At 42.0% G+C, this 16,351-nt stretch overlaps 1 protein-coding gene across 1 annotated transcript in view; it reads right to left on the bottom strand.

The window, feature by feature from the left end:
• Positions 1 to 15,355, bottom strand: part of LOC126279537 (UDP-glycosyltransferase UGT5-like) — a 107,155-nt gene extending 91,800 nt beyond the window's left edge. Inside the window, exon 1 of the mRNA XM_049979686.1 lies at positions 15,071 to 15,355. Coding sequence (XP_049835643.1) covers positions 15,071 to 15,109 — 39 coding nt within the window. The 5' untranslated portion in view covers positions 15,110 to 15,355. The remainder of the gene's footprint in view (positions 1 to 15,070) is intronic.
• Positions 15,356 to 16,351: the final 996 nt, after the last annotated feature.

The raw sequence follows: 16,351 nt of genomic DNA, 5'->3' as shown, positions 1-16,351 counted from the left end.
CCTGATAATATGCGTCAGTGCATTGTGAATGCATGTGCGAACATTACGGAAGGCGAACTACTCGCCGTTGAGAGTAATGTCGTTACACGTATTGCCAAATGCATTGAGATTGACGGACATCATTTTGGGCATTTATTGCATTACGTGGTATTTACAGGTAATCACGGTGTAACAGCATGCGTTCTCAGAAATGATAAGTTCACAAAGGTACATGTGTCACATTGGAACAACCGAAATAAAATGTTCAAACGTGCCTACGTTCTGTATTTTAATTTTAAAAACCTATTTGTTACCAAAATTGTGAGCCATATGTTTCTATTACAGCGCCTTTTATTACAAAGCGAAAAAAGTGGTCCAACTAAAACATTCATATTTCTTTACGTACTACACAAACATGTGGGCGTCCCTACTTTTAAGCCCGGGTTCCCGGGTTCGATTCCCGGCGGGGTCAGGGATTTTCTCTGCCTCGTGATGACTGAGTGTTGTGTGACGTCCTTAGGTTAGTTAGGTTTAAGTAGTTCTTAGTTCTAGGGGACTGATGACCATAGATGTTAAGTCCCAGAGTGCTCAGAGCCATTTGAGCCTATTTTTAAAAAAACGCAGCGCCATCTAGCGGCCATCTAGTTTCCACCTTCAAGCTAGACAAGTTTCATTCTTTGTAGTTTTTCGTTTGACGCTTATTTCGTGAGATATTTGGCCCGGTCACGAGCAATGGACCACCCTGAATACATGGAAGACTTGAAAACTGTCCAGCCTTGTTTCATGATTAGCATCCTATCTCAGTACAATCATCTTAGTACCTCCTTTCAAAATACAAACTTGCACATATACGCCACAGTCTGCTGAATCATGTTTCTTATAACGATTTTTACAATTAGCGCCGCAAATATTTAAAAAAAGCATTTGTGACTTTCAAACTCCATTACATGCACTTTACTGTCAATGAACACTGAGTGTCGGGCTGCCCACGCGTACTAACGTGAATGTAGGGAGCACCCCTCCACAATGGTGGCCACCAGTAGCAGCTGCAACACTGCGTTGCTTATAACCACGTGTACCTGCTGTCACTTCGTCTCTTGATGCAAGAAATTGGGCACAGTCCCATCCGTCTAAGGTACGAGCTTGTGAACGCGTCTCTCTTTCGACAACGTGTGTCAATTTCCGTGCCGTAAAGCCTCGTCAAATGCCCCAACAGTGGGTCCGTATTTTTTGCGTTATTTGTGGCTCAAAAATTGCATTAAGAAACGGCCGTGTAGCCTGAAGCCTTTGCGAGTTGCCCTACAGGGGACTCAACAGAACGGACAATTATGAAAAATGATTTTTCAGTCGGTGCTATAATTCCACGAGATTTCCAGGGTTTTCTAGAATGAAATCCTGAATTTACTTGGACAATTTTTGTTGCGCAAAGGGTTTGCTTTCAAAAAAAGACTCTGAGCACCATGGGACTTAACATCTGTGGTCATTAGTCCCCTAGAACTTAAAACTACTTACACCTAACTAACCTAAGGACATCACACACATCCATGCCCGTGGCAGGATTCGAACCTGCGACCGTAGCAGTCGCGCGGTTCCGGACTGAGCGGCCGGCGGTTTTGCTTTGCTATTACTCACAGCCACACGGTGTTCTCTGAACAGTCACACTATTTTTCACTCTATCGAAGAAGGTACTGATTAAATTTTCAACTCAATTCGATCGTAACAGTTTGAACTCGACGACGAAATACTCTTACTTGATTGCACAAGAACCCAGAAGCGCTGCGAAGAAAACGCTGAGCAGCTTCAGCAGCTGTAGTTCGTCGTTGTATAGCTAGAAAGTGATGCATGGAAACTGCTGAGATATAGTCATATATTTGACCTCTATTGCCTTTTAGACTTGAGCAATTTGCGCCTGTCAGACGATGTTGATCTAAAGGCTCCATTCATCATCCTCAGTCTAGAGCTTATTCTTCTAGGTCATCGCTGTGACAATAGAAGAGGAGGATGGAAAGAAATGCGATGTATAGATAGTGGCTGGAACAGAATGGAAAGAACTTCGACAGTAGTACGATGCAGCTGCAAAAATGCGGCTCTTCAGAAGAATAGAAAAACGGAAACAATTGCATGATGAAATACTGGTAGTGCAAGAATGATGACAGACATATCAGATCGCTCCTAAAGTCATGTAATTGGTGTGGAAAACTTAAGAATGAAAGTAACTTCTGCATTATGTGTCTCTGTCAAACAGTGTTTCCAGACAGCCCTTATTTCCCGAAACATCCCCCAAACAGGCTCTGTCCCGTGTTCTAACCTCGTTCGATTGTTATTGCCAAATCTTTGGCGATTCAGCTGGGAAGTACCCATCATCTACGTGCGTGACACGTACAAATATCTTGTCTATCAGTCTATGATAGTGCCGGGAGAGGCCGACATTCACCATTTCCTACCCTCTCACGCGGCGCCGCTAGTTTCTGTTTACCTCTGTCTTTTTGTTTTACATTCTTCTATTTGTTTATTATCCATCTCACTTTCTTTCTACAATTTTAGGTTCAACATTTTACTTCGTTTGCTAACTCGTTTAAATGCTACACGTATTAGCAATACTGAAAGGATTTTTTAATTCCATTCTTGATTGTCAAAGTTTCATTCTTTGTTTTGTGAGACCTGTCGAGTGCTGAGCATGTTACGCTTGTAGGTTATTCCTAAAAGTATAAAAAAAATTAGGGAGTTTAAGTGACTGACACAGATAATTCGTCTAGAAGTGGTGTAATACCTTTTAAGAAAACCGAAAGGCTTACAAAGTATAATCCGAACGGCAAAATAATTAGTCCTGGGTAACACAAGTAAAAGAGAACCCATACACGGCGTACTATGGCCTGCACAATAAAGATTTCTCGGTTGCTGATGTAGGCGTTGCTGATGTAAAGCAAGATGCATCTACTAAATCTCAGATGACTGTTGTTAGCAATAGGGCGTCAAGTAACTTATCCACATATTTCTTGAAGCCTGAACAATCTGTCTCGGGGACGGACATCAGTTTATTACGTGGTAAAGCGTTCTCTTAGTTACAACAGTATGGACTGTTCACGCAAATTATTACCGTATATCTGCAGTGATTAAAAAAATCACAAAAAGTTTTAGCAGCAGAAGAACAGAAGCGGAAGCTATTGTATGCGAAGTACTGGTCAAAGTACATGTTAAATATTTTAAGAACACGCAAGAAAAAATACGTACTTTGCTATACCAACACATGCACGTAATAAAAAAAACAGAAAAATGTTTCTAATTTGCTGATATTCTTTGATTATGGTACCGGAGTTTTCAACCGCCTACTGGAATCTGTAGAATGTGACGATGAATGTGCTTATCAAGTTTCGAAGATACCAACAGACACACTGGAGAAGAATGGATTGTCCGGCATTCGCCGCTAACAACACTAACGTCAGTTTCGGCAGAAAGCTTCCCATTTATACAGTTCTTTTAGCTGAAAATGATAAACTTGTCAAAGCTGATTGCCTGGTCCATATTCTCCACAATGTTGCAAAATACGGTACTTAGAAACTGGACAGTTAACAGCTGTCCACTGCAGTGGACAAGTGCACCACAGGATTAATTATGACAGTCAACATAAAAAAAAATTAGAAGGGCGAAAGTAACCCAATAAATTTGCTAACGCAATGAGGATGTAATTTCCGGCAATTATTTTAAAAGTTTGCACTCATAATCAAACGAGTAGTAGAAGACTATGTATTTTCCATATACCAACGAAACAAACTACTGGCCATTAAAATTGCTACACCACGAATATTACATATTACAGACGCGAAATTTAACCGACAGGAAGAAGATGCTGTGTTACGCAAATGATTAGCTTTTCAGAGCATTCACACAAGAATGGCGCCGGTGGCGACACCTACAACGTGCTGACATGAGTAAAGTTTCCAACCGACTTCTCATACACAAACAGCAGTTGACCGGCGTTGCCTGGTGAAACGTTGTTGTGATGCCTCGTGTAAGGAGGAGAAAAGCGTACCATCACGTTTCCGACTTTGATAAAGGTCGGATTGTAGCCATCGCGATTGCGGTTTATCGTATCGCGACATTGCTGCTCGTGTTGGTCGAGATCCAGTGACTGTTAGCAGAATATGGAATCGGTGGGTTCAGGAGGGTAATACGGAACGCCGTGCTAGATCCCAACGGCCTCGTATCACTAGCAGTCGAGATGACAGGCATCTTACCCGCATAGCTGTAACGGATCGTGCAGCCACGTCTCCATCCCTGAGTCAACAGATGGGGACGTTTGCAAGACAACAACTATCAGCTCGGTGACCATGGCTGCGTTTACCCTTGACGCTGCATCACAGACAGGAGCGCCTGCGATGGTGTACTCAACGACGAACCTGGGTGCACGAATGGCAAAAGGTCATTTTTTCGGGTGAATCCAGGTTCTGTTTACAGCATCATGATGGTCGCTTCCGTGTTTGGCGACATCGCGGTGAATGCATATTGGAAGCGTGTATTCGTCATCGAAAAAACTGGCGTATCACCCGGCGTGATGGTATGGGGTGCCATTGGTTACACGTCTCGATCACCTCTTGTTCGCATTGACGTCACTTTGAACAGTGGACTTTACATTCCAGATGTGTTACGACCCGTGGCTCTACCCTTCATTCGATCCCTGCGAAACCCCACATTTCAGCAGGATAATGCACGACCGCATGTTGCAGGTCCTGTAGGGGCCTTTCTGGATACAGGAAATGTTCGACTGCTGCCCTGGCCAGCACACTCACTGATTGATAACGTCTGGTCAATGGTGGCCGAGCAACTGGCTCGTCACCATACGCCAGTCACTACTTTTGATGAAATGTGGTATCGTGTAAAAGTTGCATGGGCAGCTGTACCTGTACACGCCATCCAAGCTCTGTTTGACTCAATGCCCAGGCGTATCAATGCCGTTATTACGGTCAGAGATGGTTGTTGTGGGTACTGGTTTCTCAGGATCTATGCACCCAAATTGCGTGAAAATGTAATCACATGTCAGTTCTAGTATAATATATTTGTCCAACGAATACCCGTTTACCATCTGCATTTCTTCTTAGTGTAGAAATTTTAATGGCCAGTAGTGCACTTGCCTCAAAGGTGTCAAAGTAATTTACTTTGAGGTACAAAATTGAGTGGGTAATTATCAATCGTTTAAGATACAAAACTGTTAGTGTTGTTCTCAAATTTAGTTCTTGTGACACGATTACTGTTTTCTTTAGACTGGTTTGCTGTATCTTTCCATGCGGTTCTGTATCGTGAAAGCCTCTTCATCCCTGCGCTACTACCAGGGGCGATTCTGGAAGTCGGCCAAGGCGGGAGGGGGGCTAATGGGGGAGGGGGGATGGGAGTTTGGGGGAATGGAATGTCGCTTAACAAAAGGAGAGTTGCAGTCCTCCACCGACAAACTGGTAAAATTTGGCGTTCCTTAAAGTAGTTCTTGGTAACTGTTTTGGAGTACAGGGTAAAAAACAAATAATAAGACGCCCATTTGAAGTTAAATGATATACAGGGTGTCCGAAAAGTCTTTCCCTGATTACATAAATTGACAACTCAGGCTAGAAGTAAGATACAAATATGAAACTGGTGTAATTGTTTACGAACTATCAAAGTTTTTTTTTCACACATCAGTAAACTTCCACATGAGCACCATTGGTAGCACGTAGCACATCTAGGCGATATTCTTTTTCCGCCCACACATTAGCCAACATCACTTGAGGGATCGATTCAACGACTGTGGTTATCCGTTGCCGCAGGGTTTCAAGATCTGGTACACGTGTCCGGTGGACCTCGTCCTTGACATAACCCCATAAAATTAAGTCTAATAGGGATATGTCAGGAGAGCGTGGAGGCCAAACCGTTGGCCCATCACGACCAATCCATCGCCCAGGAAAGGTCATATTTAGATAGGCACGGACGTCCAAACACCAATAAGGCGGTGCACCGTCTTGCTGAAACAAGACATCGAGGTGATACTGAAGCAGCTGAGGAACAGCATACAGTTGCCCAGATACACAACAGATGTGATGGTAGCGTCAGCGAAGAAGAATGGCCCGGTAATTCGGTCGTGCAATAGCCCGCACCAAACATTCACCTTTGGGACTGCCTCTGGTGCACTTCATGACTCATGTGGAAGTTTACTGGTGTGTGGAAAAAACTTTCCTAGTTTGTGAACAATTAGACACCAGTTTCATATTTGTATCCTACTTCTAGCCCGAGTTATCAATTTATGTAATCTGGGAAAAACTTTCCGGACACCCTGTATTTTGGTTTAGATAGTAAGCTATTTGCCACTTTTATTCTTTTGTTAAAATGTGTTTTAACTGGTGGAGTAATATATTCACTGATTTCTGAAGTCATTTTAACCAGTGTAATATCCCCCCCGCCCTTTGCCACCGCCTCTGACTTACCGCAACCTGCATCCATTTGAATCTGTTTCCTGTGGTCAAGCCCTGGTCTTCCTCTGCCATTTTTACTCTCCCCCCCCCCCCCCCCAATTACCAAATGGATGATTCCTTGACGCATCAGGATGTGTCTCCTCAACTAACCGCTTCTTTTTAGCCAAGCTGTGCAATAAATTTCTTTTTTTCCCCATTCGATTCTGTACCTCCTCAGTTAATTCAGAATTATTCTGTAGCACCACATTTCAAAAGCTTCTTTTCTAGGGTGACGCATTCCCGTTTTTTACGTGATCGTCCCCTATTTAGCGTAAGTGTCCTGTTTACCCGACAAAGTACGTATGGGACGTATGTTGTCCCGTTTGTCATTAACCGTCCCGTTGTTTTGAAATACCCCGTTTTTAAATAACGTGTCGCATAACAAAATGAAGAGTAAACGTGGTCATACCGGAAGGATAAAGAAAATACACTCTTTGATTAAACCATTGTCAAACTTCCTTACATCTCAGGATAACTGCTGCAAGTATTTGCAGCTCATAACTGCGTTTGTGCTAGCTCTACCTTGCAGTAATGCTACTGCAGAAAGAGTGTTCTCGATCACGAATGATTTATAAATCCATGGAAAGAATAGGTTTAGTTCAAAATAGCTCTGAGCACTATGGGACATTACTGCTGAGGTCATCAGTCCCCTAGAACTTAGAACTACTTAAACCTAACTAACCTAAGGACATCACACACATCCATGCCCGAGGCAGGATTCGAACCTGCGACCGTAGCGGTCGCGCGGGTCCAGACTGTAGCGCCTAGAACCGCTGGGCCACTGCGGCCGGCAGAAGTTTAGTGCCGAAGCCGTTAAGGATATAGTTATAACTGAAATTCATTTGCAGGATACTTTATATGTTGATTCTTATAAAATTCCGATTGAAAACAGATTCCTGAACTCCTGAATGACTCAGTCTTCTGTGAAATATATATGGAAATTTTTTTTTTCAGAATCTACTCACAACGAAACTTCCAGCCCAACTGAGATTGAAAAATAAGTAACCTATGTAAATAGTAATCATTTTCTACCCTAGTTAAAGACTTCGTGACGAAGTTATATTTTGTGTTTACATGTGACAATAATAAAGCAATATATCTTCTCGATTAGTAATGCAAGGTATTTTGAAATTTTGTTAGAGTGAATTTTAAGAAAATAGTACGATAATCTCTGCAGTTGTGGCATAAACCAAGTAGTTTAACACGAATCTACCACATAAGTATAGTATTAACACAAGTTTCCACAAAATGTGGATTCATTTAAAATTCCAACCTGAGTTCCATATTTTGGCTTTGGAAATCTGGTCACCCCATTCCGTTCGTTTCTAACATGAACTTTTATCATTCATGTTTCACGTTTCACTTTTCAAAATACAAATACTTCGAGAAAAAGGAAAAAAATTCGTAACACACAGCTTTGTATTCGCTGTTAAATCTTCCTTTTTCAGAAACGTTTTTTCTTGCAATTGCCAGTCTGTATTTTATATCCTCTGATCTGACCACTGTCAGTTATTTTGCTGGTCACAAACTCGTCTACAGGTATTAATTTAAGTGTCATTTCCCAATCTAATTAATTCCCCTGAATCGCCTACTTTAATTTGACGTTGACGACAGCCTGTTATCCTTGTTTTGATTTTGTTGACGTTCATCTTAGAACTTCAGTGCAACGCACTATCTATTCCATTCAACTGCCTTTCTACGTCCTTTGCCGTCCGATAGAATTAAAATGCCATCGGCAAACCTCCTAGTTTTCATTTCTTCTCCCTGCATTTTAATTTCCTTTCCAAACTTGTTGCTCCCTTAATTGTTTGCTAAATGTACCGACTGAAAAACAATGGGGATCGGGTACAAGCCTTTCTAACTCCCTTCGTAAATATTTTCATGACCTACCTCGCCAGATTCACAGATTGTGATACACAAAAAAATGAGAATTTTAAGAACTCGCCCTGCTTTCGACAAATGCACTGAAGCGCCAAGGAAACTGGTATAGGCAAGCATATACAAATACAGAGAAATGCAAACAGGCAGAATACGGCGCTGCGGTCGGCAACTCCGATATAAGACAAGTGTCTGGGTTAGACTGGTTGCTGCTTCTACGATGGCAGGTTATCAACATTTGAGTGAGTGAGTGTCGTGGTACAGTCGGCGCACGAGCGATGGAACACAGCATGTCTGAGGTAGCGATGAAGTGGGGAGTTTCCCGTACGACCATTTCATGAAAGTACCGCGAATCCGGTAAAACATCAAATGTCCGACATCACTGCGGCCGGAAAAAGATACTGCAAGATCGGAACCAAGGACGACTGAAGAGCAACAAAAAGTGACCCTTGAGCAATTGCCGCAGATTTCAATGCTGGGCCATCAACAGCTGGCGTGCGAACCAGTCAACAAAACATCATCGATATGGGCTTTAGGAGCCGTTTATCTTTGATGACTGCACAACAAAGCTTTACGCCTCGCCTGGGCCCGTCAACACCGACATTGGACTATTGATGACTGGAAACATGTTGCCTAGTGGAACGAGTCTCTTTTCAAATTGTATCGAGCAGACGGACGTGTACGGGTATGGAGACAACCTCATGAATCCATAGATCCTGTATGTCAGCAGGGAACTGTTGAAGCTGGTGGAGACACTAATGGTGTGTGCCGTGTGCAATTGGAGTGATACGGGACCCCTGACACCTCTAGATACGACTGACCCATTCACGCCCATTGTGATTTCCGACGGACATGGACAATCCAGCAGGACAGCGCGACACACCACACGTCCAGAATTGCTACAGCGTGGCTCGAGGAACGCTCTTCTGAGTTTAAACACTTCCACTGGCGACCGAACTCTCCAAATATGAACGTTATTGAGCATATCTGTGACGCCTTGCAGCGTGCTGTTCAGATGAATCTCGACCCTCTTGGAGCCTTACAGATTAATGGACGGCCCTGCGGGATTCATGGTGACAATTCTCTCGAGCGCTACTTCAGACATTAGTCGAGTCTATGCCACGTCGTGTTGCGGTAGTACACGATGTTAGGCAGGTGTACCAGTTTCTTTGGTGCTTCAGTGTAAATACATGTAACTCGATACTTTAACTTAGTAATCCGATGTATCGTTTTGGCTCGATGTTATGGATATCTATAGCTGTAATTATTGTTTAAAGTGTCTACTTTAATTTTTAAAAAACAGAACACGCTACAGTTGTTTTAATATAGATAAGAATGAATATACATTGCCTCCTTTCATGCATATGCTTCCGTTGTACAACATTTCTTTGTTGTTGATACTAATAAATAAATTTGCAGAAACAGAACAAACACGTGTAATATTACAGTTTCGTTCGTTTGCTGATAATGTAAACAAAAGAATACAACCAAAAGTCAAGTTCAAATTTCAGTTTCATGTTGGTGATAAGCACAGTATGCGATGCCTACTCCATAGATCTCCCTCCCCTACAATACACTTCGACAGTGTCGCCAACTATAACGGATTTTGATTTTAAACTTATTACAGTGTGCCTGTTGTCGGTTGAAGTTTTGAGAGTTCTTGTCCATGTTTGTTCATGACGGGATTAACATGACTATAACTGTGGTTTACTCCCTGTCAAATATCGAATTTTAGCGAACAAACTGTTATTGTCGTAACACAGGTGACTCACAAGTGGAGTCTCTCAAAGCCCACGGCCGCTTTTTTCTTCATCCCGCACAAACAAGTACTCCGTCGTTAATGACCTAACGACGGAATGAGTTGCTAAACACTAACAGGAAGGAACTAATCTTCCTGTCACAGACACGTTTCCAGTAATATACCTAACTGCATTTCTCAAGGCATGTGCAAACCTTGGAACCGCAAAAGGCACCGCGCAACACATTAGAAGGTAATTTGAAAATGGCCACCCGCAATTTTGTTATTAAAAACTGAAAACAATAATGTGTTTTTTAAACTACTTTTAGTGTAATGTAATTCAGTTATATACCCACTGTGACACGGTTATGGCCACTGGAGTACGTCTTAGAAAATGAAGCCTGCATCGGAGTCAAGGGAACCAGCGGCTATGATACTGATGCGATATAGCAATATCTATTGCCAACACATGACTACTGCTTATGCGTAAATTAAGACGCACGCGATTCAGTGATTCTCAGCGCCTCTCCGCGACCTTTCTACTCGTTGTTGTGGCTAACAAGCATTACATTCTTCCGTCAGCAGGTGTTTTCCACAGAATGATTTGTTCATTGTCGCCAGTTTAAAAGTACGGTACTTATCCAGGCCATCCCGTTTTACGTGTTGTGTGTGCACTCTGGGGGAAGATAGTGATTTTGCCTGTCCTGTGAAATTCAAAGTGCCAACCGAGAAATGTCTAGCGAAAGGGACAGATATAGAAAATACGATTCAGGTGCTCAAAAGATCAAGAAAAAGCTACAACATTAACAGTTTTTGAACTCGCAAAAAGGCGCTTTCGAAAAACTTCTTCGTCCTGCAAATTCAGGCAGTGAGACTAAAGTGTGCTTTAAGGACAATGGCATGAACAACAGCCTCTCATCATGTGATGCTTTAGACACAAATGAACATTAAGCATCGGAGTGCGAACCTCGCCGGCCGCTGTGGCCGAGCGGTTCTAGGCGCTGCAGTCTGGAACCGCGCGACCGCTACGGCCGCAGGTTCGAATCCTGCCTCGGGCATGGATGTGTGTGATGTCCTTAGGTTAGTTAGGGTTAATTAGTTCTAAGTTCTAGGGGACTGATGACCTCAGAAGTTAAGTCCCATAGTGCTCAGTACCATTTGAACCATTTGGTGCGAACCTCCTGCTATCCCACATTCAGGTAGGCCTAGTAGTACAGATCGGTGGAGTAATCACAAAATTCGGGCACAGGCACCTGGCCTAAAACATTAACACCCTGTATGATAAATGAAACTGTACGGAAAGGCCCTACAAAATTTATAAATTTTGAGTATCCCTTAAATGAAAACAGAGTAACTTTCTCAACTCACTTTTACAAAAGAACTTTACTAAATGGAGAAAAAAGGGATCGTAAATGGCTTGTGTATTCGAAATCTACCGACAAAGTTTTTTGTTTTTGTTGTAAACTTTTGGAACTCCCTCAAACAAGGTGTCAAGTGAATGGGTTCATTGAGGAAACCTGCTTCAAGAGCAAAAAAGAATTATAGAATGTGAGATACGTTTGAAACAAAAAAGTGGTATTGATCAAACTGACCTTGAACTACTGGAAAAAGAGAAGTAACATTGGTGTCAGGTTCTAAAACGAATTGCACTCAATATCAGGTAACCTGTCTCAACGTAATATGACCTTAAGGGGAACCGGTGACAAGCTCTATCAAGAAAATAATGATAATATTCTTTATTTCATCGAAATTATAGCAGAATTTGACTCTGTTTTGCAGAAAAAACTTAAGCAATTCATGGCCTTTATCTTGGGAAAAACATTCAAATGAGTTCATAAATTTGCTTGCCAACAAAGTAAAAAAAAAACAGCATTGTTTTGCCATACTTGATTGTACTCCTGACAGTTTGACATACCCTTTAGTCGAAAAGACATGAACAAGCGCTCGATATTCACGATTAAGGCCGCGTGGGGTGGCCGAGCGTTTCTAGGCGCTACAGTCTGGAACTGCGCGACCGTTACTGTCGCAGGTTCAAATCCTGCCTCGGGCATGGATGTGTGTGATATCCTTAGTTAGTTTTAAGTAGTTCTAAGTTCTAGGAGGACTGATAACCTCAGAAGTTAAGTCCCATAGTGCTCAGAGCCATTTGAGCCACTCATGAATAGAGTGGCCAAAATTACAATGATGGCGCAAATACACAATGTTGTCGAAGTGGTGTTCAAGCCACAATCCTACAGTGCAATCCAAGAGAATTTTATAGGCCACGTGCCAACCACAGTCTTAATCTTGTGTTATCAGATGTGGCAAAATCTACAGCAAATGCACTTACATGTTTTGATATAATTCAAAGAATATATATGTTTCGGTGCATCCACTCAGAGATGGGAAATCGTATCGGACAGAGTACCAACTTTAACAGTGGAGAAGCTTTCAGATACTTGATGGGAAAGTAAGATGTAGGCACCAGGCAAGAGAAGTCAGAGATAGCCTTCTTGATGTGAGCAACAGCATAATAGAATCGAAAACAAAGAGCGGAGCACACTCGCTTGCTGTGAACGAATTAAAAAGCTTCATGTTTGTTATATGCATTGTGATATGGTATGACCACCTCAAAGGTGTTTAACGCAAGTAGGGCAGCTGAATGAGAAAACGATGTTAAAGTAGCAACTAAACCCATCTAAGGACTAGTGAAGTTTATTGAGAATTTAGGTGAGGAAGGTTTCGTTAATGCACACACAACAGCGAAAGAGATAGCTGATAGTTTACAGATTGAACCAAAATTTGAAAAAAAGGAGAATTGGCAAGAGGGCTAAGCAGTTTCATTATGAAGGGGACGACATTGTTTTCACAGTTTAACCTCCAGAAGAGAAACACAATATCGATTTTTTCTCCCCTGTCGTTGACACGGTGTTAAAAAGCTTGAAAGAAAGCTTGGCCAACAGGCTTTATATTCCGAAATGTTCAGCTTCTTGTTGTCTCCAGAAAGTTTAAAATAGTACAGGACGAAGAATTGAAAAGTGCTACGTAGTAAAAATCTTGAGAAGGAGCTAAGTGTAAACATAAATGGTGAACGTTCGAAAGACGTTGTTGCATCACGCCTCCTGAAGTGTTCACGGAAATGGTGCCAGAGGATGTGAAAACTATGTTGATATTGAAATACTTAAATGACATTGAAAAGCCATTTGCCAACATTTATATTACCTATAGAATTTTGCTAATCGTGCCATTGACTGTCGCTTAAGCTGAAAGGAGCTTTTCACGTTTAAACCTTACCAGAGGCAGCATCACGCAAGAACGCTGGTTTCCCTTGCAATGCTGTCAGTCGAAGACGACTTTGCTTCAGAATTGAATTCTGAAGATGATATTGATGAATATGCTCGTAAAAAGTAAGGAAAAGATGTTTTCATTAAGTGTGTACGGCAGAAAACACTTTATAATCTACAACTCATTTAATTTCTTGTAAATATAGAGTCAAGTGATGAAAACATTTAACTACTTCCCGAACAAGACTTGTGAACCTCATTTTACTATGAATTTCATTAAAAAGGAAGGATTCCCGTAGCTAAGTTAGTTTTTGTTATTGACATTTTAGTAATTATCATATTACCTATTGAAATTCCTTCTCCGATTAATTACTTTCTTATCACAACGGAAAGTCTGCTGTAGTGACAGTCTTGATATATTGGTAATATGTCAGTGACGAAACTTAGAATTCTTTTGAACGCGACGGAGATGTATTACCTGTGTTGTAGAGAGGTTGGATGGGGGGGGGGGGGGGGGGGGAGAGTTCAGCGCGGAAGCTATGGGCATGGCCCCGCTCCAGCTAAGGCCAACCCTGTATTTCCCTCTGGAAACTAAACAGCAAGTTTCGTAACCTTCGGGTACAGCCCATGTTTGTCTACTTTTGCACTCCATTTCAACCAAACATATTCATGCAGTAACTATGATAAAACAGAATGGAATTTGTGAATGCGCTACATCAGTGTTGCTGTCGCATAAAGTCACTAAAATCAACACAATGTCTTTTGGATGTTGCTCATTTACATAGCTTTTCCCCAGCGAGAAACTGAATAGCGCTTTTCACATTCCTCGGAAATTATTACGCAAATATTTCAAGTCGGGACATCCATCCCATGGCTGAGCGAACATTGGGTGAGTGGAATATGGAAGAGCTGAATTCGTCCCCGAGTACGGTATCTTGGGGGCATTTTCCTTTTTTTTAAATGATCGTTCAAGTTTGGTCGTTGCGGACGTCACAATACATCCTGTTCAAGTTCGGTGGCTGATCCTTCCACTCAGTTTTTATTACAGAGGCCAACCGGCTCTGACCGAGCACGCTGAGCTACCGTGCCGGCAAGGCATCAGTTGGCGGCTGCATAGCTACTGAAGAGCTGCTTCGACAGTTAACAGGGTCCAGTTTCGAAAGCCGGCATGTACACCGGATACTCCTCCAGTAATTTCTATTCTTGGAACACAGCAGTTATACGGAATTTCTATGAAAACTATCAAGAAGGAAGTTTTAGTTCTTTCTCAGCAGGGTAAAAGAACGTTTTTCAAATTGTTAGGTAGACAGAAAGAACAGCTTAGAACAGGTACTGTATTCATTTTAGCGGCCGTTCGTCAAAGACATGAAGACAGTCGCTGTAAAGTGTCTGCTACTTCGGCATTGTTATAGAAATATTAATATTCCACAGCGTAAATCTAAAGTTGCTACAAACTGCTTACAGTCTTAGTTCTTTCTTTACCATTGATTGTCCAACTAATAGTCTTATAGCTGTCCTAGTGTCATTGTTATTTTATTTGTGTAAACCTAAATCTAACATGATGTTAGTAGAATTATAGAAGGATCTCAGTTTAGAAGTAATAGTTTGCCTCGTAACCCTAATTTTATCAGGAACAATAAATACAGAAGTAAAATATCTTCCGTAATTAGCTCCAAAAATTTCCCGGGCGAATATTCTAAATGTTAAATAGAACGATAAGCAGCGAACACCTTGCTTACCTGCCACTTTCTCCCATCAGCACAGGAAACTAGAGACATCGTGTCGTTTCCTGCGACCACGGGCTCCGTAATGATACTCTAGCGCGCTTTTACGTTGTGCGTCCTTGCTGCAAGAAAGCTGCGTCTACCACATACAGCCGCCGGCCTATGAAACCGTCAGGCATCTAAGCATCGTGAGTCGTATCATGAAGGCGGAAGAGTGGGGGGAAGGAGGAAAACAAAAACAGCTCGATGGTGGCTTGGTGGGGGTACGTAGTGGCTGGCTAGCGGCTACCTCAGCTATAGCGGCAAGAATCGCGCCACAAACGAGTTCACAAGTTCACGACCTGAAACGCCGCAGTGCGCACAAACGGTTGATCACCGGGATGGTAGCTGCAATCTGGAACAGAAAGACGTAAAAGGCCGGATTTCCACATGTAACGAATGTGATACCATTCGAGATGTGCCATGGAAAAGTGCAGGTGGAAACATCCAGATTGCAATGGCGTGACCTGAGTAACTTCATTATTTACCACAACATGAAAAGCTGAAGTCGTGACGCTGCAAACTTTGCCCTACCTATGAATTGGTGCTAACCGACCGTAACCTGGGGGCTTCATTTCTGAACCCATCAACTTGTTACTATTTTTTTCGGATGGCACAATAAACACTTGAAAGAATTCGTAGGAAATAACAGAGACGATTTGTTTTTTTACAGTTCTACTCTCAGAAACATATGTGCCACACTGTTGTTACGCTTGTTACAAAATTATAAAAAAAATGAGTTTTTCATTGCTCCCCACAGTCAGTTCACTGTTGTTAACTCTTTCTTTTAATTGGCTCTTGTATTACTTTCCATGTTTCTCTAGCGGTTCTAGGCGCTCAGTCCGGAACCGCGCGACTGATGCGGTCGCAGGTTCGAATCCTGCCTCGGTCATGGATGTTTGTGATGTCCTTGGGTTAGTTAGGTTTAAGTAGTTCTACGTTCTAGGGGACTGATGACCACAGATGTTGAGTCCCATAGTGCTCAGAGCTATTTGAACCATTTTTTTAATACCTCTTGAAATTGTCTCGTCAAGTACTGTTTTTATTTTACTCTGTTCATTTATTTAATGCGAACTGTTACATAGGCACCGTTTTTGAGCGTGTTTTTCTTGTTTGCTCCCTTTTGAGTACAGCATTAATGGTTTTCCTGTTTGCTTCCTTGTATATAGATCAACTTTTTACTTTTTGAAATGCAGTACCACTACATTCTCAAAGATGGCATTTACTATATGTTCTCTTACGTTCCTCTATTTTCTT

The sequence above is a fragment of the Schistocerca gregaria genome, chromosome 1, assembly GCF_023897955.1.
Source record: "Schistocerca gregaria isolate iqSchGreg1 chromosome 1, iqSchGreg1.2, whole genome shotgun sequence".
Lineage (NCBI taxonomy): Eukaryota > Metazoa > Arthropoda > Insecta > Orthoptera > Acrididae > Schistocerca > Schistocerca gregaria.
This window is presented reverse-complemented; position numbering and strand designations above follow the sequence as displayed.